At 41.8% G+C, this 26,817-nt stretch overlaps 2 protein-coding genes across 5 annotated transcripts in view; one reads left to right on the forward strand and one right to left on the reverse strand.

The window, feature by feature from the left end:
* Positions 1-7,472: 7,472 nt before the first annotated feature.
* FAM72A (family with sequence similarity 72 member A) lies at positions 7,473-18,265 on the reverse strand (the record flags this gene model as incomplete). 3 transcript variants are annotated; one of them, XM_082832597.1, is made up of 4 exons in its annotated part: positions 7,473-7,567; positions 11,140-11,264; positions 13,788-13,865; positions 18,117-18,265. In XM_082832597.1, 4 exons carry the CDS (start codon positions 18,263-18,265, stop codon positions 7,473-7,475), a joined length of 447 nt encoding a protein of 148 aa, XP_082688723.1. The 3 variants fall into 3 exon arrangements, with proteins under 3 accessions (XP_082688723.1, XP_082688722.1, XP_082688724.1); XM_082832596.1 differs by lacking the exon at positions 18,117-18,265 and adding an exon at positions 16,156-16,307; XM_082832598.1 differs by lacking the exons at positions 11,140-11,264; positions 18,117-18,265 and adding an exon at positions 16,156-16,307 and having other exon boundaries at positions 7,513-7,567.
* A 1,911-nt stretch (positions 18,266-20,176) lies between these two features.
* SRGAP2 (SLIT-ROBO Rho GTPase activating protein 2) overlaps positions 20,177-26,817 on the forward strand; it is a gene marked incomplete at its 3' end in the record, with an annotated part of 233,409 nt that continues 226,768 nt past the window's right edge. For both annotated transcript variants that reach the window (XM_082833746.1, XM_082833747.1), the window contains exon 1: positions 20,177-20,285. In XM_082833746.1, coding sequence (XP_082689872.1) covers positions 20,219-20,285 — 67 coding nt within the window. In that variant the 5' untranslated portion in view covers positions 20,177-20,218. The remainder of the gene's footprint in view (positions 20,286-26,817) is intronic.

The raw sequence follows: 26,817 nt of genomic DNA on the forward strand, positions 1-26,817 counted from the left end.
GTAAATAGCTCTCAAATTTATATCTGCAGCCCACACCTCTTCCCCCAAACACCAGAAGCCTATATCTAACTGCCTGATTGATATCTAATAGTCATATTAAAAATAAAACTCTAGCTTTCTCTCTGAATTTGTTCTTCCTCATCTCAGTAATTGAGATCACAAAACCTTGGAGTCATTCTTGATTCCGTCCTTCATATCTTCCTCACTTTCTCTCATACTCACTTCCAGTCTGTCAGAGTCCTGTGAGCTCTTTCAAATACCTCCCAAATCTTCCTCTGTTCCATAGGCTACTACAGCAGCCTGCTGTTTGGTCTCTCTGCTTGTTTTCTGTATCAGTCAGAGTTCAGTTGCAGATAACAGAAGCCATTCTAGTTATCTGAAGCAGAAAGGGATTTAATACAGTTGTAGTAGATTCATGTTACAAAAATCCTTCCCATCCCACATACCTTTTTGCAATGTGACTTTGCCACAACTCCCCAAAAGAAATGGAGTCTATATTTCTTTTCCTTTAAATCTGGGCTAGCCCTCTGATTAACTTTGACCAATAAAATGAGGCAGCAATGATGTTGTGTGACCCCCAGACCTAACCATAAGAGGCTTTTGCAGCTTCCATTTTCACCCTCTTGGAAGGCAGCCTTCATATAAAGCAGCTTAGGCTAAATTACTGAATGATGAGAGTCCACATGAAGAGAGAGGGCTCAGACTTTCAGGGATCCCCGCCAAGATCCCAGACATGTAAAGGAGGCCATCTAGGACCTTCCAGCCTAGCAGAGCTGACAGCTAAATACCACTGCATATGTGAGCCCAGGTGATATCAGCAGAAGAAGCACCCAACCAACTTATGTTTAGGGGGTGTTCATTACACAGCAAAGGTAACTGAAATGTCAGTGAAGTTAGGGCTTGCAAAACCTTTGAAGGGCTGTAGGGGCATGCTTTAGGCTAGGCCTCTAGGAATGACTCCCAGAATAATACTGCAGAACTGGCCTGCCAAGGGAACTACTACTTCTGCCATAATCTAAGGGTCAGGAAGCCACCAACCACTTTTTAGTTCCAGAAACACATCACCTTAGCCATGATCTGGGCATCAGCGAGTTGTTACAAGATCTGCTGGCTGCAGATCTATACCACAGTCATTTTACATTAGCAAAATGAATGACTAATGTGCCTTTTCCCCACTTAAGTAAGTTCTGAATTCAAGATGTGTGCAAGTACAGGTATGAAATTAAGCACAGAATCCGTTTGGTATTCTAGACTACTTTGTGTGACTCACAAAAATATTTTAATAATAAATCTTTAAGAAAGACCTCTCTAATAGGTTTAGAGAAACAGAAAAAAAAAGACTTGTGCAAGTGCATATGACTGGCAAAAAGTAAATTTTGTTTGAATCTCTAGCTGCAAGAGAGTCTTGGAAATGTAATTTTTAGTTTTTTAGCCTATGTGCTGCTGAAAGGCACAAAAGGATTTTTAAAAACGTTTTGTACACTGTTATAGCACCTAATATAATGCCTGCACATAAGTGATGGTCATTAAATATTTGTTAAATGACTGAACTAAAATTTGATAAAGGAGAGGCATGATTGAGAGATGATTGTCTCTAGTTAGCCTGGAGTATGACATTCGGTTTGCCTAAACCCCTGTTTCTGTCATTCCTTTTCCTGAATATATCCTGGAGTATCAAGAAAGATCTATAATTCAAGAATTTTTTTCAGTCTACTATTTGCCATCTTTACTATCACTGTGCAACCATCTTGAGTCAAACACACTGGGTTTTTTCTTGTGTAATACATTTTCATTAAAAAGGTGAATTTGGGAGGATGGAAAGAAGTTTTTGAAGGGCGAGCTCTTTAGTCTTTCCTGCTTCCCATGGCTTTGGCCGCCATCTCTCTTTGAGGACTTGTTCTTCAGGATACTGACAGCTTGATTTCTCTGGGTAACATCATGCAAAGGAAATTAGCTCAGTATGTCTTCTACTGAATTCCATCTGTAGTTCAATGTTTTAACGTATTTATGAACAAGGCTACAGAGCAATTTTGATAAGACAATGTTCCAGTCTCTGAGAATAGTTTTCCCCAAAAAGTGTTTTTAAAAATACCACTGAACAGCCTGGAAATCCACCCCCACATGAGCAATCTCCAGAAAACTTTTCAGGTGTCACAGCCATAATAGCTGGTGGTTCCTTGGGTATAAAATTTGGTTCCTTTTGGTGGTTCCTAAAAGGTGGTTCCTTTGGGTATAAAAATTATGACAAGGATAAGAGACAAAAAGCAAACTGTTTTGATATTCTGGGTACAGCTTTCCCCAAGTGAATCATTCCCATATGCCTACTCTTACCATGGGCCCCTTTCCAGAGGAAGTGGGTTGTGTGAATGGAGGTGTAGAGAGGCATTCTGGTGGGCAAACTTCGATGGTGTCCATATTTGGCAGATCCAATTAATCTTTAGATATTTGTCAACCCACTCTTCTACGAGTCTCAAAAGGCAAAATTTGACTATGGATTTGATACCTGTTTTCACTCCTCTCATAATAAACACTTAATCTTGTTATGAAGATTCAGTAGTGCTCATTTGAGGCAAGACAGCTTCTGAAATTCCATAGTAATAGATTTTAAATACAAGCTTGTAAGGAAGGCTGAGACTAGAGCAGTTTGCAAAAGGTGGTCATTTAATTCACTTTTCTATTATGAAATATTTGAGACATACAAAAAGTTTAAAGAACAGGTATTTACTCTCTAGTGAAATGTTGTCGCTTGTAAGATAAAAATCTGGACTAGTAAAAAAGACTTTGTTTCCAGATAGAAACGCAGCAAAGCTGGAAATTAAGAGTTTTGCATAGATTTATTTTTTCCTTTCTTTCTAGTTATAAGATTAGCATTTTTTATCATTTACAGGCACACCAAGTCTCCCTTACTGAAAAGGGAGATGCTGTTGTCACCATCTTAATTTAAATAAAAAATCTACCAAGGGAAAGATGTGTACAGGAAGATCCCTGATGGAAAACTTGACTTTATTTGGATAGAAGACAACCACTTTAAAAAATAAAAAGGAAACATAGTCATTAAGCTAATTAATTCTGGCTTTTCCAAATCTTAGAGGGGTGCCATTTACTAGCTGTGTGACATTGGGCAAGTTTTTTAATGTCTCTGTACCTTGTTTCCTGAACTGTATGGTGAGGATAACAATAGGATCTACCTCTTAGGGTCGTTAAGTGTGAAATGCGTACAGTAAGTGCTTAATAAATGTTAGTTCACTTTCTTCTTCTTCCTCAACAAAATGTTAGCTCCACATGAGAGCAGGGACTTTGCCTGATTTTGTTCTGTATCCTCAGCTTCTATTTTGCCCACAGTAGGCATTCAATAAATATTTGTTGAATGGATTAATTGATGAAAGTAGCTAGTTTTGAGGCTAAAAGTGAAAGAGAATTTGTCCTAAGTTTTATAGCTAGTGAGGGAAAAACAGACCTCAGGTTTAAGATAGGTTAGGGAGGTAGGGAAAAACCCCTAAACTAAGATGAGAAGACCAAGATTTAAGTTTAAATTCTTCTAACTCTCTGGGTGTTGATACCAAGGTTTTCTTTCTCGATTTGTAAAATGTAACTCCGAAGGTTATTCTGAGGATTAAATTAAAGTGTGTATGAATGCTCCCAATAAAATATATAGGGATATACAACACATGGTATTATTAATTTTTATCTCAGTAAGTTTATCCATTGGATGACAATCAAATGATTCTATGAGAGTCTTGGAAGAAAGAATCTTTAGCTAAAGATTTAAGTACTAAAAATATTCAACCCCAGAGGTACCACAGACATAGACTAATTTTTTCCATCTGTGCAGTTTAGGGTAGATTTGGCATACACTCAATACCAGGCAAGAAAGAAACTGGTTTAGGCTGCTTTTAAAGTTTTAAAAAAAGGCAGAAAAAGAAACTATTTCCTCTTATAAGCATGAATGTTAGAATAGAGAAAGCCTTCATCAAGTAATTCACCACTGAAGCAAGCATATTTAATCCACATCCTCTCCTACCTTTTCCCACTCCCCATTTTTGTTCTAATTATTAGTCATTTTATATATCATGATTTATGTATTATGTTGGCTTCCCCGTCACCAAAGAAAAGTAAAATAGGTTATTCTTTATCAGCCACATGTGACTCAGAGGTCAAAAGGGCAGTTCTTTGTAGGGTAAACTTCCTAGATTAGCAGTATTTAAAGACCTGGTTTTCAGAGCCAGGGATTACTCAGAATATTATGGCTTTAAGATTATACCCCACCCAAGATACCTCACCAGAGCCTGAGTCTGAGGCTGAGAAACTGACTTGAGGAAAAAGATAAAAGAGCAAAAAAAGCCATAGTGGGTGAGCTGATGACTCACCGCCCCTTCCTTGAACTTCAGGAATGACAAGATGGAAGAGGGGAAGAAAGGCAGTGCCCCACTGCAGGCCAGAAAGACAAGAAATTTCAAGAAAGACAAGAAATTCAGGGAACTTAAAAACTTATATATGTTCTTAGGGTAAAGGCAACAAATATAATTTCCATGGTCAAGTTACTGAGTGCATCAAAGAAAGGAAACTAGGAACACTAAATTATTTTTTACCATCAGCACTATCACCCTAAACCTGATCATTTTATTCCCCTGATTAAAAACCTCAATAACTCTACATTGCTACTGGATCAAGTCTAAACTTACCATGGCATAGAATAGTCTTCATAACATGATCCCAACTTTCCTTATCACCTTCATCTTCTAATTAATTCTTATTACATATCTTGGAAGGTATAGGGGACCACTTATAATTTACTAAATAAACCAGATACTTTAAAACTCCAGTCCACTTGTTTACACTATTCTCTCTGCTCAGAACTCTCATCCCAGCTGGCAAGCCCCTAACGGACTTCAAAGCCTGTCTCAAGTATGATTTCTTCTCTGTAGCTTTCTTAACTTCTGTTCTCTCCTACTACTTAGAATGATTGTTCTTTTGTCTACCCAGTCATTAAACTGGAAGCATCCCACTCACTAAGTAGACTCATAGGGTTCTATCCTCTCCCAAACTTACTGAATTCTCTATATGGGCAGTCGTGAGCCTGTCATTGTGCAATTCTTGGCACACCATAGGAGCATAATATAGTTTTGCTGAATTGAGTCAAATATTAGAAGACCAAAGCATAAATAGATTTTCTAGGCCTGGGAATTATGTTAGGACTAGAAAGTGTATGCTAAATCCACATATGAGATTTTGCTTTTGCTCTTACCAGAGAGCGTGTAATTTACTTTTATTAAAAAAAGTGTCATGAATGTATTTCTCTAGATAAAACATTATTAATCCATTTTTGGCTTAGAACTGGCCTTCCCATAACCCAGTTAACCAAAAGGTAGCTGAGTAATTTGAAATACTCTCCAGCTGGGGTGGGATCACATTTGGGGTTTGCTTCAATCAGTGAACCTCTGTCTCGTTTTGCTCTTCAAAGAGCTGCTCAGTCAACCATAGCATTTGAAGGCCTGAGCAGAACGGAAACCAGACGAACTCTGTTGAATTCCAAACTTGCCACATTGCCTACTCTAGCATTAAACTCTTCTTCTCTAACTCAACAAGTTAACTGAAGAAGTATATAATGTAGTATCAATTTATTTTTTATCTTATCCATTATGCCACCTTGTTCCAGAGTCTTTAGGAGAGTTTAAAGAAAAAAAAAACCCAAATCCAAACCAAATTGTTCCACACTCATCCCTTTGGTTCTTTTGGTGACCTTCTGTCAGTTTTGTTAGTCAGGGTGAAAGAGTTTTGGAAAAGTTTTCCAGTACTAGTAACAGCATTTCCTGAAGCATCTTTTATCTTTCATCTTTCATCTTTATGCAGCAAATGATCCTGTCAGTGCCCACAGGTCAGTTTTACCCTAAGATCCGGTGAGTTTGTTCAACCTTAAAATCAGTCACTGAGGCCCTCACCTAGAGCACATAACAAGGTAGTTGTTACCCAGCATGTGTCCCAGCTAAATAAAATCATAGCTGATTCATGTCTGAAGGTGCTCAGGGGGTACAGCATAATGATTAAGAACAGGAGCTCTGGAGTCAGTCTGTCTGTCTGAATCAGGCCACGCCTCTGACTGGTTATGTGACTTTAGACAAGCTTCTTAACCTCTTTATGCCTCACCTGTCTTATCAGTAAAAAAGAAATAATAATGATACCTACCTCTCATGGGTTCCTTGTGTGGAATAAGTGAATTAAATGTGTAAAGCACTTACTGGTACATGGTAAGCATGCAATAAATGTTACCTCTTATCCTCTATACTTTTATGTTTTTAGGTAAGAAAAGTGGGTACAATAAGAAATATTTTTCTCTATATTTTTAGGTAAGAAAAGTGGCTAAACTTAAAAATTGAAGGAAGGCTGATCATCTTTAGAACAAAACTTTATTTACAAAACTGTAACTTGGTCTGTTTTGGTATTACTATTGACAAAATGCTTTTGGCTAAAATATTAGTTAAGGTGATACACTGATTTTTAGCTTTTCATAAAACAAGAATCCAACACTATCCCAGTTTCTTATTCCTGTGTGGCTCTGAATGCAGATAAACAAAACAAAACAAAATTTAAAAAAACCTTCTTCATAATGTACAATGGCTTAAGCAAACCACTTCTTTAAATTTTTTCTATTTAAGGGTTAGGACTGAGACTACTCATCTAAAATTTGCTATTCACAGAAAAAGCCCTGGAGAATGAGAAAACTTAACGATGGAGGTTATCTGGCTTTCATAATACAATATCCATATGACTTTAGAAGAATGTAAATAAATAATATTAGTAAACAGTATATATTGATAATTTCCTGGCAAATTCATTTATCTAACATCATGCTGAGGAATCAAGAGGATTTCTCCATACATTCACAAAGTCTTGTTCCATATTAACATAGTTATCACCAATATAACATATGATAACCAGTACCCATGGAAACCTAATAGCCTATTTTTACAAAGTCCCTGTTAAGCTTTAATTCCCAGCTGTGCTTCACACATATATACATGCTTATATGCATGGTTATGTGCATAGATTTATGCATGGATATAAGCATGGTGATATATGTGTGGATACTAATGCCCCTTATTCAAATGTAAAATTAACAGCATCTGGCATCTAGCTGTAAGAAAACCGCAAACCGTCCCCAGATTGGGAGAGAGTTGAGTGACACATGAAAGATTCTTCTACTATCGGAATTTAAGAGTACACCTATACTGGGAAGAGGGATGGAGAGAGGAAGGGTAGAAGTAGAAGCAGAAGTAGAAGAAAAGGACTGCATTGGTTCAATAAACTCAGGTAATTAATTTGAGACAGAAAATAAATAAATCAACAAATGTCCTATTTTTGTTTTCCAAAAAGATAAATCACTGGCAAATCCTTACTAACAATTTTTGAATTGGTCCATTAATATATTTTTTACATAGGAAAAAGTTTAAATATTATATATATTATAATTCTATTCATCTAATACACTCCTCTGCTGAGATATCTGACATGTCTTCATCTGTACTCTCTTCTACCTCTGGCAAGTTGCCCCAAAGTAGGAAGTTTACACCTGAAAAGAAAAGCTCATAAAATTATTTGGTGCTGACTACTGTTACAACTCACAACACGATATATAAAACCTTATATGTTAACATTCTTACATCAAATCACAGTGTTAGCAGTTAAGAGAAAAGCTATTAAAGAATGAACCACAAATAACATGATCGATACCTAGATATTAAAATTATCCAACATCTAGAATACAATCATTCTTTAAACACTTTTAATTAAGGGCTTGAACTCTAGAATCTTGGAATTCAAAAAGGTCTCAGGAGTCCATTTCCTCAAACCTTGCCTCCAGCTACATTATGCCATAATCACTCTACACTGAGAATTTTCAAATCTATTTTAATGATTTTTTTTTTTTTTTTTTTTTTTTTTTGCAGTACGCGGGCCTCTCACTGTCGTGGCCTCTCCCGTTGTGGAGCACAGGCTCTGGACGCGCAGGCCCAGAGGCCATGGTTCACGGGCCCAGCCGCTCCGCGGCATGTGGGATCTTCCCGGACCGGGGCACAAACACGTGTCCCCTGCATCGGCAGGCGGACTCTCAACCACTGCGCCACCAGGAAGACCTATTTTAATGATTTTTAAGAATGGAGATCTCATAACATCTTTTTAGATTACATTTCTCTTGGAGGGAGCATGGGAAAGGCCTGAATAAGTCTCCTCATCTCCTCAACAAGTATGGAAGTCACTGGTGCCTTTCTTCTGGTTAAAAAAAGCAGGGTTTTGGAGCCAGTTATAATATGAACAGTAATCCTTGATATACATGGGTTTTAGGCTAGAGGCTGTCAAGGTAAAACTATAAACTTTAGGACCAGGTTGTAGCTGTCAGTACAATAAACAAAACGACAGTCTAAAGCCTCATTATGAAAGAACAGTCAAATATCATATTAAAGAATCCAGCACTGGTATACGATACAAGTCCACATATATGGTAGGGGATAATAAGATGGTTTATTATGGGCATGTCCTATATTATAACTTGAAAGCACTGAATTGAAAAAAAATACCATTATTAATTGACCTCTTGGAGAGCCAATAAGAAAGCAACTCTCAAGCTGTCCAGTTGTCAGTGTGGGCACAGGGAAGACTCAGCAACTCTGGGCATCCACTCCACACATACTAAGATAGTGGTCATGTGGTAGAATAGAATGAGCCAGGGTTTGGAGATTTGGTTTGAATCCAGTTTCCACCACTAACAGTACACCATGGATGTTTTTTACTACTTTTACTACAAATGTATATAACCACAAGCAATATATATTATTGTTTTGTGTATATAAATTTTTTATAGTATGCTATTATATGTATCTCTTCTAATTTGCTTTTTTCATTCAACATTGTTTTTGAGATTTGCCTGTCCATATGTGTAGATTTAGCTCATTTCTTATTTCTGTTGGGCATTCCATTCTGTGAATTAAAAACAAAAAAACAATATATATCTTAAATATGGCCCATCACTTGTCCTTTCCTCTAACTGCCTATTTTGCACAGGTGCCCAAGGAGACATGTATAAGGATGCACACTGTTACATTATTAAAATAGCAGAAACAATGAACTGTCTCTCTTGGGTGAGATACTGGAGTTTAATCAGGCAAGAAATTAGCATCTATTTGATGCATATTGATGTCTATCATATTATTTTCTGTAATTTTTTTGTATGTTTGAATTGTTTTCAATAAAAAAACACTTCTTTTCCCCGGAGAATGGATGATGTTCTGCTTTTGAAGAGATGACAGGATAGAAAGGAATCACTAGGCAGAAATCTAAGGGAGAATTAGAACCCATAAAGGTGAATGGAGAGCTGAAGACAACTTTCCTTTGAGGGCATTTGCCAGTCCCACGGAATCTGAACTGAGGTTTCCCAAGCCTCCACAGGAGAGTCTCAGAAAATCAGGTCTACACATGAAGGCTAACCTAGAACATAGACTTCCTGGGGCCCTTTCAGTCTAAACATTATAGAATTTTATAAAGCTTGTGTACGTATTACTTTGATGCTGCTGATTCAGGTGATTCAAGTACAGTTCCAATGCCATGAGAATTCCTGTTTTATACGAAGCATCTAGAAAAATCTTCCTCCAAATCATAATATTAGGGTTACAAAGGAGAAGTTTGATATTCTTGGAGTCGATACTCAGAGACATGAGTGGCTCGGCACAATTGGTTCAAAGGAGAAAAAATAAACTAAGAGACTGGATCTGACAGAAGCAGCACCTTCCTTTCTCTGTTAAGAAGGGAGGAAGGAAATCCTGTGATACATCTGTTTCTCATGGATTAGATTCAGTGCAAATGGAAGAATGCTGGGCTTTTATCTTTGAAAAATTGACCAATATTAAAAAGTAAATCAAAATTGAAAAACCTCCGCCCTGTGTTTTGAATTCTATGAAGCAGGAAAAATAGTATCAAAGCAGAAACTTCCTTTAATGTGTCCCAGGAGCAACACAAATATAAGACCGGAGGCCTAAATTAGGAAGCTATATCTCACTTAGGGGGGTTCAGATAAGTCCTTGCTCAAAAATGGCCTTCTTAACATACTAGAGTATTAAATTAAGGCCTCCAAATGATGGGTTGAAAGCCACAACTGAACGCCAGGTGATTAAAAAAAAAAGTTAGAGTCTATAAAAACCCAAGCATAATTGGGGGGTTTAAAGACACTGACAATCTAGCTTACAACTCATGATCTCTTAGTCTGTGAAGGCAAATCATACTTCAAAAAAAGAAGTATATTTTAAGTTCTGAAGAAGACTAAGACATACATTTAAAAACCTGAGAATGTTAGTGCCAACTTGGATTGTCAAGTTCTTTAAACTTGTTCTGTATACTAAAGTTCTGTAAACTTTAGTTCCCTAAAAAAGTCCCACTAAAAGTCAACTTTGTATTAAAGTCAACTTCGTATTCTGTGTAAGCAGATATTAGACATTGAGAACATGTGTCCTATAACAAAACTGAAAGGCTCCAGACAATATAAAATGTATTATGTAAATATCTTTTAAGAATAGGTTGTGTATTTTTCTACTAAATAATCAGTAAAACATACTGGTATTAAATATTTCCCTTGTCTGAAATTTCATCATAATTAATTAATATAGATGTCAAAATGGCTATTTTTATCCTGAAGCAACATTACCAACTACAGAGGTTACCTAGTTTTCCTTCCTCCCAGCTCCCCATGACCCTAGCCTCCCCTCCTCCCTTTTCTTACACACACACACACACACATACACACACACAGACCCATACACACAATTGACTGTCAAATCTAAATTCTTCCAAAATTCACTGGAGCCATATTATATATCAAGGCAGAAATTTAGAGCAATTAAAATATTAATTTTAAAAGGCCAAGAAATCCAGCCAAGTTTGAGGCTCCTAAATACGATGATGGAAATAGAAATGCAATGAATTTTGGCTAGTAGTTTCTGTAAGTAAATGTTTGGGATAAAAGGATCGAAGTTTCACTCTAGTGGATCCAACCCAGGTGAGAAAGTCTCAGAGGGGATCCTGAAATGATCTATGGAAGGTTCACTCAAGTCTTGGTAGACAAAAGTTAGAGGAATATCTGAGTCTGTTGTTTCTTACCAGTAGAGTCTAGTCTGTTAATACCATAAACTGCCTGGCTGTGAAACATCCAAAAGTGTCCATTGTTGCAGGAAAGAAGGCAGGAACAACATGGAACAATCACATGATAACCTACAATGTTCCCACTAAAAAGAGAAAGTAAATATTATTAGATACAAGGTAATATCTGACCATGTAAGCATTTTTATGTGCTAATGTAAACAGACAGACCATATAAAGATCTCATTTTCTCCTAACAACCTCCATTGCTGGGATTTTTGGGATGGGAGTTACTCTGATAATGGTTACAGTTCTACTGCCACGTGGGAAAATAGTCTTTAAGTGAAAGAAGAGTGACATATTCTCTGTTTCTTTGCTAGTATTGTTTATGCATTCCCCCTTCGGAAGCTAGTTTCTAAGTGCCATAAGGTTGTGATTTGTCCAAAATTGATGGGCTGTATAGACAAAATACATTAAATAAACTCAGACCTGTGGATAAAAGGTTTTTGCTCTCCCCAGGACTGTGGCAAGTTGGGTTCTTATATGTTTCAGGTCCATGCCAGCACCTAAAAACTGTTTCAACAGATGGAGGAGTAGGAAGACAGCATGAGCCCATGAAAACCGAACACAAGCTGGCTGATCTAATTTTAGTCTCAGTGTTTTTGAAGGAATTCAGAAATGAAGCAAATCCATAGCTTCTAGAGAAAGTTGCAAAAGTTTTTACTGTCTCCAGGGTTATCCTTCTGATTAGAAATAACTCACTCTTCCATAGGTTTTTTTCCTATCTGGTCACTATTAAATAGAATGAATATACAGGGAACATTTTAGCTAGAAGTTTTTTTGTTTTTGTTTTTAATGACCACATGAACTGCTTACACCTTGAGTTGTAAAAATTCCTGTTTATAGCTTGTTCCTCCCCTGTGAGATGTGAGTCAGTCATTTTTGTGAGGCCCTACAAAAAATACTATAAAAGGTACCAGCCCACCTAAAACATGTCTTCTAATCATAATCGGCTTGAAAGGCAAACAAATGAAATCAAAAGATGTTCTTGGATTAGGACTGACAGTTATTTATAAGGCTATATTGTAAGACTAAATTCTACGGCTTTAATTACCACCTGTATTCATTCATTCATTCACTCATTCAGCTAATGTTTACAGAGCATCTGCTATGTGTCAGGTACTGTTCTAGGTGCTAGGAATAAAGTCCTTGTTCTCATGGAGCTTTCTAGTAGGGACACCTCAGATCATTTTGCTCCCTTGTTAAAACTCCTTCAATAGCTTTCCACTGGTCAAAAATGAAAACCCAAAGACCCTTCCTACCAAAGTTTAGATCTGTGCTATCCAAAACATGGCTATTAAGTACTTGAAATTTGGCTAGCCTGAATTGAAATGTGCTGGAAGTATAAAAATACACTAAATTTCAAAGACTATGAATAAAAAATAAGAATGTAAAATATTTCATGAATAATTTTTTATGTTGGTTATATGTTAAAATGACAATTTTTTGAATCTATTAGATTAAGTAAAATATACAATTAAAATTAATTTCACCTGTTTCTTTTCACTTTGTAAAATGCAGTTACTCGAGATTTTTAAATTACATATGTGGCTTGCACACATCTATCGGATGGCGCTGCTCTAGATTATCTGGGTTCTGACTGCATCACTAATCTACCCATACTACTCTCACCTGATGTTCACAATCTCTCAGCCACACTGGCCATTGTCTTTTCTATTCCTTGAACGTGTTCTTCTTTGCCTTGGGTTCTCTGCCCTGGCTGTTCCCTCTGCCTAGAACATTCTTCCTCTGGCTCCTCCCTGTCTCATCCTTTAGGATTCAACTCCAGTGTTACCTTCTCATGAGGAGGCTTCCCTGACCATGCTATCTAACATAGCTCTTATCATTCTCTCAAGCTCTATTATTCTCTGTCATTTATTATTATTATTTCCTTTGGAGTACTTCCCACCCTATTCAAGATCTTATTTATTTAAATATCTTACTGATCGATTGTCTTCCTACTGGAATATAATGTCCAAAGGTCTATGACTTTGTCTTCTTTATTGCCGGATTTCCAGCCTCTATAACAATGACTCGCACATGGTGGGACCTCTGACTTGTACTTTATAGTTTACCAAGCCTTTTAACATTCGTAATTCACTTGATCTTTACAACAACTCTGTAAGGTAAACACAAAAGATATTTTAATTTCTATCTTAAGAAGATACCTATCTATCTTAAGAAGATACCTGTCTTCTTAAGATATAAATTAAATAAGGAAACAGAGTTTCAGAGGTTTAGAGATTTAAGAAGTTTACTCAAGATAACAAGAGAATAAGGGTAGGGCCAGGCAGGGCTCAAGCCTGATTTTTATGACTGTAAATCCAAGTGTTTTTGGGTTTTTTTTTCCCTCTAAACTACATTGTCATTTTCTGAAAGTTAAAGCAGATATTTGCTAATGCACTTTGAAAAATTGTAAAATCACATACAAAGGTAAAGTGTCATAAGACCCTTTTGAAAAACAGTTCTAAGTAACAAATGGTTTTTCAACGGTTCATTGCATGGGTGATAAACAGTGCTCGATGCAGCCCACTGAACCCTTCTCTGTGCTTCGGTGTCAACATCCATCTCCCAAACCCAGGGCTATTTGGAATATTGCCACACATTACCATTTTAAACATGCGATGTCCTTCAGTTTACATTTGCAAATTTCAGTGAAATAGCATCTTCCAATGAAGTCCACTGCACTGGAGAGGGAAAAGTATAGAGATAGTCAAATGTATTGTTAAAAAAATGTTGTGCAAAACACATAACATAAAATTTACTAATTTAACCATTTTTAAGTGGACAGTTCGTAAGTGTTAAGTGTATTCATATTTTTTGTGCAACAAATCTACAGGTCTTTTTCATCTTGCAAAACTGAAAGTCTATGCCCATTAAATAACAACTCCCCATTTCCCTCTTCCCGCAGCCCCTGGCAACCACTACTTTCTGTTTCTATGAATCTGACTACTTTAGATACCACAGATAAGTGGAATAATACAGTATTTGTCTTTTTGTGACTGGCTTATTTCACTTAGCATAATGTCCTCAAGGTCCATCCATGTTATAGCATGTGACAGGCAGGATATCATTCCTTTTAAAGGCTGGATAATATTTCATTACATGCATGTATCACATTTTGTTTATTCATTCATTTGTTGATAGACATTTGGGCTGCTTCTACCTCTTGGTTATTGTGAATAATGCTGCTAAGAACATGGGTGTGCAAATATTTCTTCTAGATCTTGCATTAAATTCTTTTCGATATATATTCAAAAGTGGTATTGCTGGATCATATGGTAATTCTATTTTCAATTTTTTGAGGAACCGCCACGCTATTTTCCATAGTAGTGGTACCATTTTACATTCCCACCGACAGTGCCCAGGGTTCCATTTTTCCATACCCTTGCCACAAAATGTACTTTTGATTATGATTTAGCATGAATTTTGTAGACTCAAAGAGCTGCAAAAGACCCTAAAAGAAACTGTAAGAGAAAGTTAGTATATTTTGTAAGGGTAAGTTAATATTTGTGAGCTCACTATAAATATGACAAACCTTCTATTCAAAAAATCTTATGTGTTCATTGATTCATATACATCTTAGCACATTAATCCATCACTATTGTAACCCCTACATGGAAGAGAAGACAAGAGGAAAGACCTGATTGTACTCCAGACTCTGGTCTAACCTTTAACAATTCACATATCTGAGCTCTCCTTATGACTATTTTATACTTACCATAGCTATTGCAAAGACGAATGGGTTAATATTTAAAACTGTTGTTTCCGTATGTGCTACTAAAAAGAAAAGGCACTAGACAATAAATCATAGAAACTTTGCAGTAGTAGGTTCTAGATTTATTGTCTAGTGCTTTTTCTTTTTGCAACACATACACACGCACAGAGGTACTTATAATAGCCCATTTATCTTTGCAATAAATGAGGGCCTTTGGCTTTGCCATTAGGCATGACTACACTTAAACCAATGAAGATAAGATTTCAAGGGAGGAAGAGTCCACAGCTTTGAGTATATTTAATTTTTTAAAAAGTTTCTATCATTATCATGAAATTCATTTTAAAGTAGTCTGATTATTAGTGTGCCTTCTCTGGCTCTGTGTCCAAAGAACAGCTGTCCATGTGCATTTTGGATAATTTCTCTTTCACTTTAATGATAAAGTTTCAATAAAGAGCAAAATCTTGAAAAGCATGTAAAGGCACATATATGTTGACTATAGAAAGAGAAAGTACCTTTTAGAGCTAGAAAAAGGTACATTTGAGTCAAATAAAATGGCTATTTTTCCAAATGGAAGCAAATTCTTAAGGACTCTACACCTAAAAGTGGGTAGTGACTGAAAACAGAATTTAAAAGGATTTGAGTATGCAAACCAATGCATAATATCTAAAATAAGCTTTATGGGTGACAGGGATTATTTGAGGGCTAAGTCCTGTTTCATCCCATAAAAATATATATGTCTCTCTCATTCAGAAAGAGAGAGACAGGGAGATGATAAGAAAAGAATACTGAATTAGGTGGACAATGGATCTGAATCAGCATGCCAATTGCAAAAAAATTCGTAGAAAGCTGGGGAATGTTTTTTTGGAGTAAAACTTTAGGAACAAACATCAAAAACACTTAAATGACCTCTCTTCTCCAACAGTACCGAAAATCTTGCTTGAATTACCTACCGTCTCAGTCATGGACTTGATCCAGTAAGAGGAAGGTCTGTCAGGGCACGGTAGCCAGGGATTCAACTGAAGGGACCACATGACTATAACTGAACTAGAAGCATTACATCAGGACTGACCACTCTGGCTAAACCACAGAGTTTGTCCAGACAGTCTGCCCCCTTAGTTAAACTCCAGGGGGATCATCAGACTGCTGGGAGTGGCTGGAACACCAAAATGATAACCTCCTTGTTGACTCCCAGAGGTTCAAGCCATACACTTTCCCCATCTAGTTAAAGGCTACCGTTGCCCGCCACTAGCATGACTTACTTGGTAGGAGGGATGTCTGTAGAGAAAAGGTCTATTTCAGTGTCAGCCAGCAAAACAGCCTTCATTCCCCTAGAGCTGAGCACTTGTTTACAGAATTTGCAACACAGGATGGACACGCGCCGGTCATTGAAACTACAGCTGCTCGTAGACATGGCGTCCGGGGAAGGATGAGGTGTGGGATTTTGAAAATAGAGCAATACCCTCCCTAGTTTGATTCTCCCAGGCGAAAAATCAAATTGCGAGGCCTCGATCTTTTCTAAGCCCGGAAATTGAGAAGGAAATGAGTTCTTTTCTGTTTTCCCGTGGGAGGGTAAAAGTAGTATTTATTGAGTAGAAACCGGGGAGAAGCAGCAACCTTGGCTTTCTCTTTAACTTTCGGGGAAGGGAGAGGAGTTTGAAGTGGGGAGGAGGCAGGCTTCAAGGTGCCTCGGGAACTTCTCTAGTTTTCCCTTTATCCAGTCTGAAGGATCCTCTACTCTTTAGCTCCTGCTCCTTTTGCAATTCCCTTAGCTTCTCCCGTACAGGCTCTTTTATTTAAAGCTTCCCCCTTAAGCCCCTCCCTCGGAGCGCTCCAATTCCTCTCTCGGATCGCGGACTAAGCGTCCCTACCCACGCGTCCTCTTTGGAAATCTTTCTCCTCTCCCCAGGACTCAGAAATCCCCTCAGCTTTTCCCACCGGGCAATCCCGGGTGTTCCTTAATCCTCCCGCGACCCTTCTCCGCTCTGCTCTTTCGCGGGCCGCCCGCTTCACTTCTCTCCTGGCAGTCCCCAGCCCTCAGCGTGCGGACTCTCGCGTCGTTCCTCTCGCGACTCCCTCCCCTCAGCTTTCCCTCGTGCCCCGCGCCGTTCCCTCAAGTCTTTCCCGAGCTGCCGCTCCAGAGGTCGCGGTGGTGCTGGTGGGGCGGGACAGAGGTCGCTTTGGGGTCTCCGTCGGCGTTGGTGTCTCTGCCACTGAACACGTCGTTTTTCGCTCCCTCTTCCACTCTCTGCCTTTCCAACCGGCTGTCAGTTTGAATTGCCAGCGCTGCGCACCCATTGGGAGAACCAGAGTTCGCCCACGTCCCGCATTGGAAGGCTCGGGAGCCTGCCCCTGACGAGATTTTAGTGGCCAGGAGATCTACGCCCCGCCCCAGTAACGGTGCCTAGATAAATTCGGCTTGCTGGTTGGCCGAGCTTGGCCCCTCCTCCGATCTCATTGGTCAGCTCCGGGAGGTTTGGGCGAAACCTACTCCCGCCCCAGTGAAAGCGGCAAGGCACGCCCTTCGCGCTTCTCATTGGAAGACGTTCTACAGTCCCCGCCGTTCTCTACTCTGTATTGGCTAAAATTCTCCGCAACGCCCCTCCTCACTACCCCGGTCCAATTGGTCGTGCCTTCTCTCAGAAGTATGTGTTTGGCTGTTGGTTCTATCTTAATCCCGCCCATCAGTTCTACTTTGGGGTTCGGCAACCCGGGGAGGAGCTTACTCTGTGACCACGCCTCGGTTGTGCTAGTCACACCTCCAAGTTTCGCCAGCCCCTCCTCCTCATTCCTAGCCTCTTGGGATCACCTATTCCTATTGGCTACAGGCCCCATCGGTCGATAGAAAGTGGGCGGTGATTGGCAAGGGGGTGGGCTCTGCTTCCCGGCGGGGTCCTGCGGAGTTGGCGGAGGCTCCTCAGGGGACTGGGGGACCGATCTGCGTAGACGCGGGTGGCGGGGAAGAGAGGGGAGGAGAGCTCTGAGTGGGAAGCGGAGCCGGGGGCCTGGGACCCGTCGCGTCAGAGCCAGGTAAAGGCTCCTTCCCTCTCCCCTTTCTTCTTCCCCGCCGCGGAGCTGGAGCCCTGACTGAACAAATCCGGGCAGAGGCGGGAAGGAGAGGGCGCGGATGCTGCTTTCGGCGTCGCCTTAGCGTTGCCGCCCGAAATCCCTCAGACCGCCTCCCTCCTGACCCACTCCCAATCTCCCAGTACAGCCCAAATACTTCTTTAGGACTGCATCTCCGCCCTTTACCGTACTGCCTGGGACTCTGCCTTGGCTCACATGCCGCCGCGCAGTCTGCACCCAGCCCCCTCCCCAAGTCCTCTGCACACTGGCAGCCTTGGTCCACCTTCGGGCAACCGTCGTTGGCATCACCCGTAACCATCGGCTGCTCTCTTTCTCTGTCTCCAAGTCCTGGCAGACAGTCGGGTTACAGCCCTGGACCCAGAAGGATGGGTGTTCCGCACTGCTTCCGGGGCTCTTCCCCTGCCCCAGCCCCCGGCCCGCCCGGAATGGCTCCTCTTCACGCACTCCCGCTCCCAGACCTATATCTGGGTCCCCAAAGTTGCTAATATCCTAGTACTCCATGTAACATCGCGGCCCACGATAGTCTCCTAACTTCCCCCTCACCCCCAAGGTAATCCTCCCTTTGCCCTCTCCTCGCCTATCAAGCGTGTGCAGAAGCTCCAGTTATCCCCGGTTCCCGTGCAGCCTCAGGACCCCACCTCTCACCCCCCTCCCCGCTTCCTGCCTGTCTGAACCACCACGCCGCTCCTGCTCCCTGTTTCTCCCTCGGTGCGGCCCTTTCTCCAGGCGCGGGAAGTGGGAGATCCCGGCGCGGAAAGGGAAAGGGGCGGCCAAGGAGGGAGGGTCGCCGCTGCGGCGCGTCCGGGAGCGAGACGCCCGGCTCTGCACTCCCATCCCAGTCCCTCCCACCTCCTGGGCCTGGGTTGGAGCGGGATCTCCTCGGGTACCTCCTGGTGCGAGGAGTCGGGACTGCGACCCTCAACGACCTTCCCCCAACCCCCAGCCGGGGATTGGGTGCGGTATCTGGGATCTCTGGGCTTGGGTGACCAATTGGGGATGGCCTGAGAGGCGGTGGCTGCTTTCCTCCACCCCCCCCGCCCCCCACCCCCCGCCTTCCCGGTTTTCCCGACTCCGACCCTCGCCTCTAACCCGTTTCCTGCTTCTGCCGACCACATTGTTTTCCTGGATGTGTCCCGTGCCGAGCAGGCTTTTTCCTGCAGATCACTCCCCCCTCACCCCCCAACATTTTGCTGCCAAGAGAAGCTAGCAACCAAAAACAAAACAACTGGGAGGAGGGGCGCAGGGGAAGAAAAGTTGTGCCCGGGTGGCTTGTCCCTCCCTGGCTTTGATCCCCTTTTAAGTCAAAGGGAGTTGCCCCAGCCGGGGGTCGGGGGCCGTATCAGAGGCAGGGCCAGGAGGGTTCCCTCCGGAAGCCGCTGCCCAGCGCTGGCAAGGTTCGGGAGGTCGCCGAGGTGCCGCAGTCCCCGCCCGGAGCCCCGCGTTCCCGCCGCTAGTCCCCACCCCAAGCCCTCGAAGGCGGCTGCTCCAAAGTGTTTTCTTTCAGCCTTAAAACAAAATCCGGAGGGAGCTTCCTTCCTCCCCACCTCGCTGCGCCGGGCTCTGCGGGCCGGGCGGCGTTTGGCTGAGATGAATGGGCCCAGGCCAGGCTGGAAACGGCTTCCCTTACCCCACCCCCGCATCGATTAGGATCTGCGCTGGGGCTGATCGCCCCCTCCTCTTTTCCCTGAATTTACAGGCAAGTGAACCGGAGCAAACGACTTCCGATCCAGTCTGCGCTGCTGCGGCTCCCGTTTGGGATTTGATTTGCAGCATCTTCGAGGCTGTGCAACAAAAAACCGCGAAGCACGCCCAGCCCTCCCCCGGCACCCCGATACGCACCCACTCCCTCCCGGGGACCCAGCTGGGCGAGTCCACATCCCCGCGCCCCCCACACCATGTTGTGCGGAAGGACTTCCACTCCCCGCCTGTGTCGTTGATGTCAGACCCCAGGCCAGCCTCCGGGCGCTGCAGTTCTCCCGGCTAATGCTGAGGCTGCGGCTTGGGCTCTAGCACAGGAACCAACCGCCGCCGCGCCGGCCCCAGCGCCCACCGTCTGCATGTGTCCGCCGTAGCCGCCTGCCCAGCCCGCAGCCCGCGCTCCCCGGAGCGCTGGAGACCACCGCGGGGGGCCCCTTCTGCCTTTTGGAGAAGCGATCTTGGAGGTATTGATTTCGGTGGTTGGATTTTTCCCGTGGATTTATCAATTCACAATTCGAATTTGGAAGAAAGAAGGAAAACATGACGTCTCCAGCCAAATTCAAAAAGGATAAGGAGATTATAGCAGAGTACGATACTCAGGTCAAAGGTAAGGGCTTTGAAAAATAACATAATGCATATTCTCTGTAGACCATTGAGACATGGATTTCCACCCTGATTTGCAAGATGTTCATTTCTTTGGGTGGAGCAGGTGGGGGCAGGCTGACCCCAGAGGTGGTTTCATATGTGGGTCTGAGCCTCCGAGGGATTGGCCATGCCAGGGGCCACAGGCTCTGGAAAGGAATTTTCGGAGCGGGCTGTAGATTTATCTGTAGGGCTGGCCATTATTTTGGCAGTCCTTTTCCCCTAGCTAAATAGGATGGGGGGAGGGGCAGGAGGTTCTTGGAGAGAGAAAGGCGGCAATTTGCCTCTGGGTGTCTGGGTCAGGTTTCCTTGAAGGACAACTGAAATCTGACAGGTGTTTGGGAATTTATTTCAGAGGTTGAAGAGGAGTCCAGGCAGAGAAAGGCAACCTTGAGTAGGTGTACCATTTGGAGAGCCGTGGGAGACGTGGGTTTTTTTTCTGATGCACTATATCAAAACATGACACTCGCTATGGCATCAGGCACAGAAAGTCTGTGGCCACCTTGGGTGCACCTTGTACCTGCCTGGTCTCTGGTTGTCTGCATTCAGAGATCAGAGAACAGAAAGAATAAGGTCACTCACACCCGGTCTCCGCCCTCACCTAAACCTGAATGGAGTTGGGTTGTTGCTGGGTGGTGCTGAGTCTGGAGAATGGGAAGACATAATTGTTTAACCCTTCTGTGTTGTCCTCTGCTCCAGAATACATGCTTTTAAAGGCCTGCTTACCTCTCTGCAAAAATATGAGGGGTAAAGCAAAATGTGGACCTAGAGAAAGCAAGTGACCTGCTAGCACATCTAGTCCACTGCCTGACTTGGTGCATGAATCAAAACCCCTTCCCAGATACCTTTTTAAACCAGCAATTCCCATAGAAGGGGTTCCCGCCTGTTAAAGAGCCCCAGCATATGGTTATGCAAGGCACCGTCCCTTCTTGGCCAGTCACTGGAAAGAGCCATGTGGCTCTAGCCCACTGAGACTTCAGCTGGGTAGTGGGAGAGGTGGGTGGCCTTGAATGTTACACCACATGGTTGGAGCTCTGGGTTTTCCTTTGTTTCGGAGTACAGAGGGAGGGGCCCCTCCTTCTTTCCCTGCACCAATGTGAGAAGACCTTTTCCTATCATAGAGGACTTGGGAAGGGCCATGCCTCCCCTCTAATGATTGCCGGGGGTGTGAGTAGGGCTAGAGTTTGAAATGGGCAGCTGCTTTATCTCTTGGAAGGTTGGAAGGTAGTTTGAAGTCCCCACTGTGCCTGTAGGATCTTTTTAATGTCATCAGGTTGGTCAGTGCTGGAGGTGCCCTGAGGGACCTTCTATCCACTGGGCTGCAAATATTGGTGGGTTTATTACAGAGATGGGGGAGTTGACTGATGGATAGCTTCAGTTGAACTGGGATTGGGAGAGGTGTGGTTGTGAGGTATAATTGAGGTCTTGGCCTCTTGTCACTGTTCATAATCCGGGCCTCTTTTTGTAAACAATAAGCCACTGGCCTCAGTGTCCTGTCCAGATGCACTGCAGTTTGCTGCTGGAATTCCCCCCTGCAGTTTTAACCAGATATGTCATTCTTTTTTTTTTTTTTTTTTTAATACATCCTATTCTTAACTGTTGCCATAGGGAGCGTTAATAACTTTGACTCTCCCAGATTTCTCTCCAGAAGCATGCCATTTGACTAAGGTGCAAAGTGAATTTACATGTTTATTTTTTGGAAGGTTCGGGACTGATAGGTATTAATAGAACTGTATCTGCTGATTCTGTATTGGTGAAGGATTTCTCACAAGTGTCTCAATTAAATACTTTGTGTATTTACAAACATTACTCATTGAGATGATGTAATGCAGTTGACTATTTGGGGTTTGTCTTTACCCTTGCCACAAGTAGGGGACTCTTTTGCTTTGCACTGATATCTTTTCATTAACACTATTTAGGATCATAGAATTTTATAGGTGGCCGAGCATGATGTCTTACTCAGAGAAGGTGCCCAATGAATGCTTAAGAGACTAATTTGAATGGTTTAGTCCCTCATTTACAGCTGAGGCAAGTATAGAGAAATAAAGAGGCTTGTCCAAGGTCACACAGCTAGGTGGTGGTAGATCTGAAACTAGAAGCAGGTTACTGACTCCCAATTCTCTATTCTATTCTATTCATAATTATTATGAAACATCATTTGACCAGAGTAGGGGAAAAAAAACTTAAGAAGCCAAAGTCTGACAATGGATAATAGTAGTAACAGTGATAATAATAGATTCCATTTTGGGTGGTCATTATGTTCCAGCCTGTCCCAAGTGCTTTATAAGAATTGTCTCATTTAATCTTCACTTAAAATGTGGAGGTGAATATTCATCCTCTATTCACTGCATGAAGAAACTGATGCTTAGAGAGGATAAAGAAGCCCTCCCAAGGTCACACAGCCAAACCACAGCAGGTGGACTCCACTTCTTTATTCATCAACTAGTTACTGAGTGCCTTCAGTGGGTTCTGGGGACTGATGATGTAGCAGTGAACAAGAAAAAGTCCTCTCCCTCATGAAGCTTGCATTCTAGAGTCTGTGTTCTCCATGGAAGATCATAGAACTTGGAGACAAAGGACCCGGGTTCTGGGTTGGCTCTGCTCCCCTACTAGCTGGAAGCCCTTGGACAGATTTATGATGTTTCAGCTTTTTATGTGTTGTGTGGGACTCATAGTGCTGCCAGTCTTACTTCTCTTATAGATGCCAAGATAAAAAAGAAAATTGCTTTTTTGGTCTGGTGGTTAAGAGCGCAAGTTTTTGAGTCAAAGGGATCCAGGTTTAAATCTCAGCGCTGTCACTCGCTTGCCTCGCTCCTTGGGCAGGTTACCTGACTTGTCCAAGCCTCGGGATCCTAACCTGGAAAATAGGCAACATAATATGTGTTTCCTAAGGTCATTGTGAGGATTCAATGAGATAGTATATCAAAATCATTTAGCACAGTATCTGGCACTTATAAATGCTCAATAATAGTAAGGTCTGCTGAAATGGGATGACCATTAAGGCCGCATTGCCTTTTTACTCCCAAAGTGCCAGTTATAATGATAGGAAACAAGTCTAGGATGAAACTTGAGTTCTAGCTTAAGTTCCTCCAGTAGTAGTGAAAGGTATCTTGGTTCAGTCACTTAAACCCTCTGGAACTCAGTTTCCCATTCTGTAAAATGAACAGGTAAACTGTCTAATTGTTGACTGCTGTTGTTCTATATGTCTCTGACCAGAGTCCTGGGTCTTGCTTTTCAGTCAGAATGGTTTGAATCAAGGGGACCCTTAATGGACTTTGGGGGACCCTGTCTATCCTGTGGTTTTGGGTCCCCTTAAACCACCTGCTTGCATGTGCCCTGAGGGACTTCTGAGACTGCAGCCCCAACCCTACACCAGTGTGGTTTTATGAAGGGCGTGACTCCTTAGCCTGCCTTGCAGCCGACTTCTTAAAAACCATCATTGTTTCTGGTTTGTGGGTGTTCAGATTCCTTTGAAAGTTCATGCCTTTCAATCTCTGACTCGAAAGTAATAATACTCTTCGTATTTGTACATGGCTCAATTTACAAAGTGCTTCATATACATTAATATTGGCAAATTCTTGACAGACTCATGGTCAGGTTCATGGTCATAACCTGAGGCCTTTTGGCCTCTAGTTAGTTAGCTTCTTTTGGGATTGGAGCAGCAAAAGGTGGTAAGGTGCAGGGCATAACCATCACAAGAGGTGATAATCTAGCTGGCATTTGGATGAGTTCACATCACAGCAAACCCTCCCAGCTATTGTCCTGACTTTGTTTAAGGCTCCCTTTCCTGTACCCTCTCCACACCTTGAGTTTTTACTGTCCCCCAGAAAACTTGAGATTGACAGTTAATGCAAATATTCTAGGAGGAATCATCTGAAACAGAGTGGCACTGTGTGCTGAGCCGTCAAATTCTCTTTCCTGAGAACATTAGGGGTCTTGTCTTTTTTTTTTTTTTAAATGTCTTAGAAGAACAGTGTGTGAGCACCACAGAGCTGAGAAGTGAAATTTTGTAATTTCCATCTGGAGCATTTTGATAGAAAAGCCTTTGCCTGGAACAGTTTAACCCTTTCAGGACCCTTTCAGAGCAGGAGATGAAATTTAAAACTTTAGACATATTGTGTGTGCACACACACTTCCCCGGGGAGGTGTGAGCGGTTCTTCACTCCTGCCAATAAAGGTCTTCTCCGAAGCTTCTTTCCTCCCAGCCCCCATTCCTCAAGGGAGCTTTAAATATAATCAGTTTGTGAAAAGCTGCAGTAAAACATCTCGTCGGAATCCCCAAGCAGATGCTATCATTTTCCTGCGAGATGATTGAAGGCACCTCTTCCTTTGCTCAGGGAAAATAGGAACTCTAAGTAAGGTGAGCTCCTGGAAGAAAATGAAGCTCTTGGAAAAATTAAAGTACTGTACTCTGTATCTCCAAGTTAAAAGGCCCTGGAGGAAGGTGGTGGGCAAGGAGCTGGGGATGCTGTGTGCTGTGCAAAGTCGCAATGGTTAGAAACAAGGTTTGTGAGGGGTCCTTAACTTTTCCAATTTCAGGCATTCTCTTGGGGAATGGGAACAGAAATTTCCTTTGGAGGAGCTCATCTGGTAATTATGCACCACACAGGTTGACGGCCCAGACAAGCCCTAATCATTTCTCTGTTTTGAAGTTTACAGGGTCTGACCTGGCCCTGATATGTAGGGTCCACACCCTTTAAAATCAGCAGGTGCTTAGCCCCTGACTCCTAAACTCCCACTGTTCACTCTAGATAAACGTGGGCTGCTGGTGGCACCTGTAGGGGTCTCCTTCCAGAAGAGAGGTTTTCTTCATGGGAATTGTGATTATTTTAGACCCTAGACCTCTGAGGGCTTTGTTAGGAAAATATGATGTCATGTTGTAGGGAAAAAGAAGTTGATATTTAGATTTCTACTGATAATACAATTCAAGTGAATAGTTTTAACTGGTCAGCTACAGAATTGGCCTTTTGGGGAATCTGGGTGAGTTACCTTCAAAGTTGTTTGATTTAAAAATAAGTAATGAGAGCACTTAAAAATGTCTTTGAAAATTACAAAATAACACCTTTACTGATTTTACAATAATATGTAGGAACTCTCATCTCTCTCTCTCTTTAATTGTGGTAAAATACACATAACATAAAATTTACCACCTTAAGCATTCTTAAGTGTACAGTTCAGTGGCATTAATTACATTCACATTGTTGTGTAACCATCACCACCACCTTTCCACAGAACTCTTCATTTTGCAGAGTTGAAACTCTGTACCCATTAAACAATAACTGCCCCCTGCCCACATTTGACAACTCTAGGTACCTCATATAAGTGGAATCATACAGTAGCTGTCCTTTTGTGACTGGCTTATTTCACTTAGCATAATGTCTTAAACGTTCATCCAGGATCTGTAGCATGTGTCAGAATTTCCTTCCTTTTTAAGGACATTATATGTATAATCCACGTTTTGTTTATCCGTTCATCCATCCATAGACACTTGGGTTGTTTCTACCTTTTGATTATTGCAAATAATGCTGCCATGAACATAGGTATATTCCTATTTTTTTTAAATGCCCTCTACACCAAAGTTTTACAGGCCTGTGTATACATTTCTATATAATCACCTGTCCTCATTAAATTTTTAGAATTAACCTTTAAATATACATATTTTCATATTATGAGTATATATTTATGTTGGTAGTATAAGTATTGTGTATTAATTTTATACCTTTTAATAATTACGTGAATGACTAAACTTTTATTGTTTTTTTTTTTTTTTTTTTTTGTGGTACGCGGGCCTCTCACTGTTGTGGCCTCTCCCGTTGCGGAGCACAGGCTCCAGACGCGCAGGCTCAGCAGCCGTGGCTCACGGGCCTAGCCGCTCCGCGGCATGTGGGATCTTCCCAGGCTGGGGCACGAACCCATGTCCCCTGCATCGGCAGGCATACTCTCAACCACTGCGCCACCAGGGAAGCCCCTTTTATTGTATTTTTAACAGCTTTACTGAGGTTTAATTGACATATAATAAACCTCACTCTTTTGAGGTATACATTTGATAAGTTTTGGCATGTTGTCTACCTATGAAAACATCACAATCAAGATAAGTGAATGAAACCATCACAAAGTTTCTTCATCATAATGTGTTAATAAATGAGTAAGATAATACTGCATTATAGAAATGACATTAGGTTAAAAATAAATAAGTAAAAGCCAGATATTATCAAGTTTTAAATAATGATCCAAGCCACCTAGATTGGTCCCTGGAAAATTTATTTAACCTTAGTAAATAAAAATAAACAATCTCCCAGGGAAGTTGTGTTAATAATTGTGTCTCAGCTAGTACCATGTTTAGGAGAGAGGATACAGGATAGGGGAAGAAAGAAAAGAAAAAAATCTTGGATAAGTTACAAGTTGAAGAATGACAGTATCTATTTTCCTATAGTCTTTGCTTGAACTAGTCCCCTGAGCCTCAGGCCTCTTCTGAACCTGGTCACAAGTGAGCCAGA

This window comes from Leucopleurus acutus (genome assembly GCF_964270905.1).
Source record: "Leucopleurus acutus genome assembly, chromosome: 2".
Taxonomy (NCBI): Eukaryota; Metazoa; Chordata; class Mammalia; order Artiodactyla; family Delphinidae; genus Leucopleurus; species Leucopleurus acutus.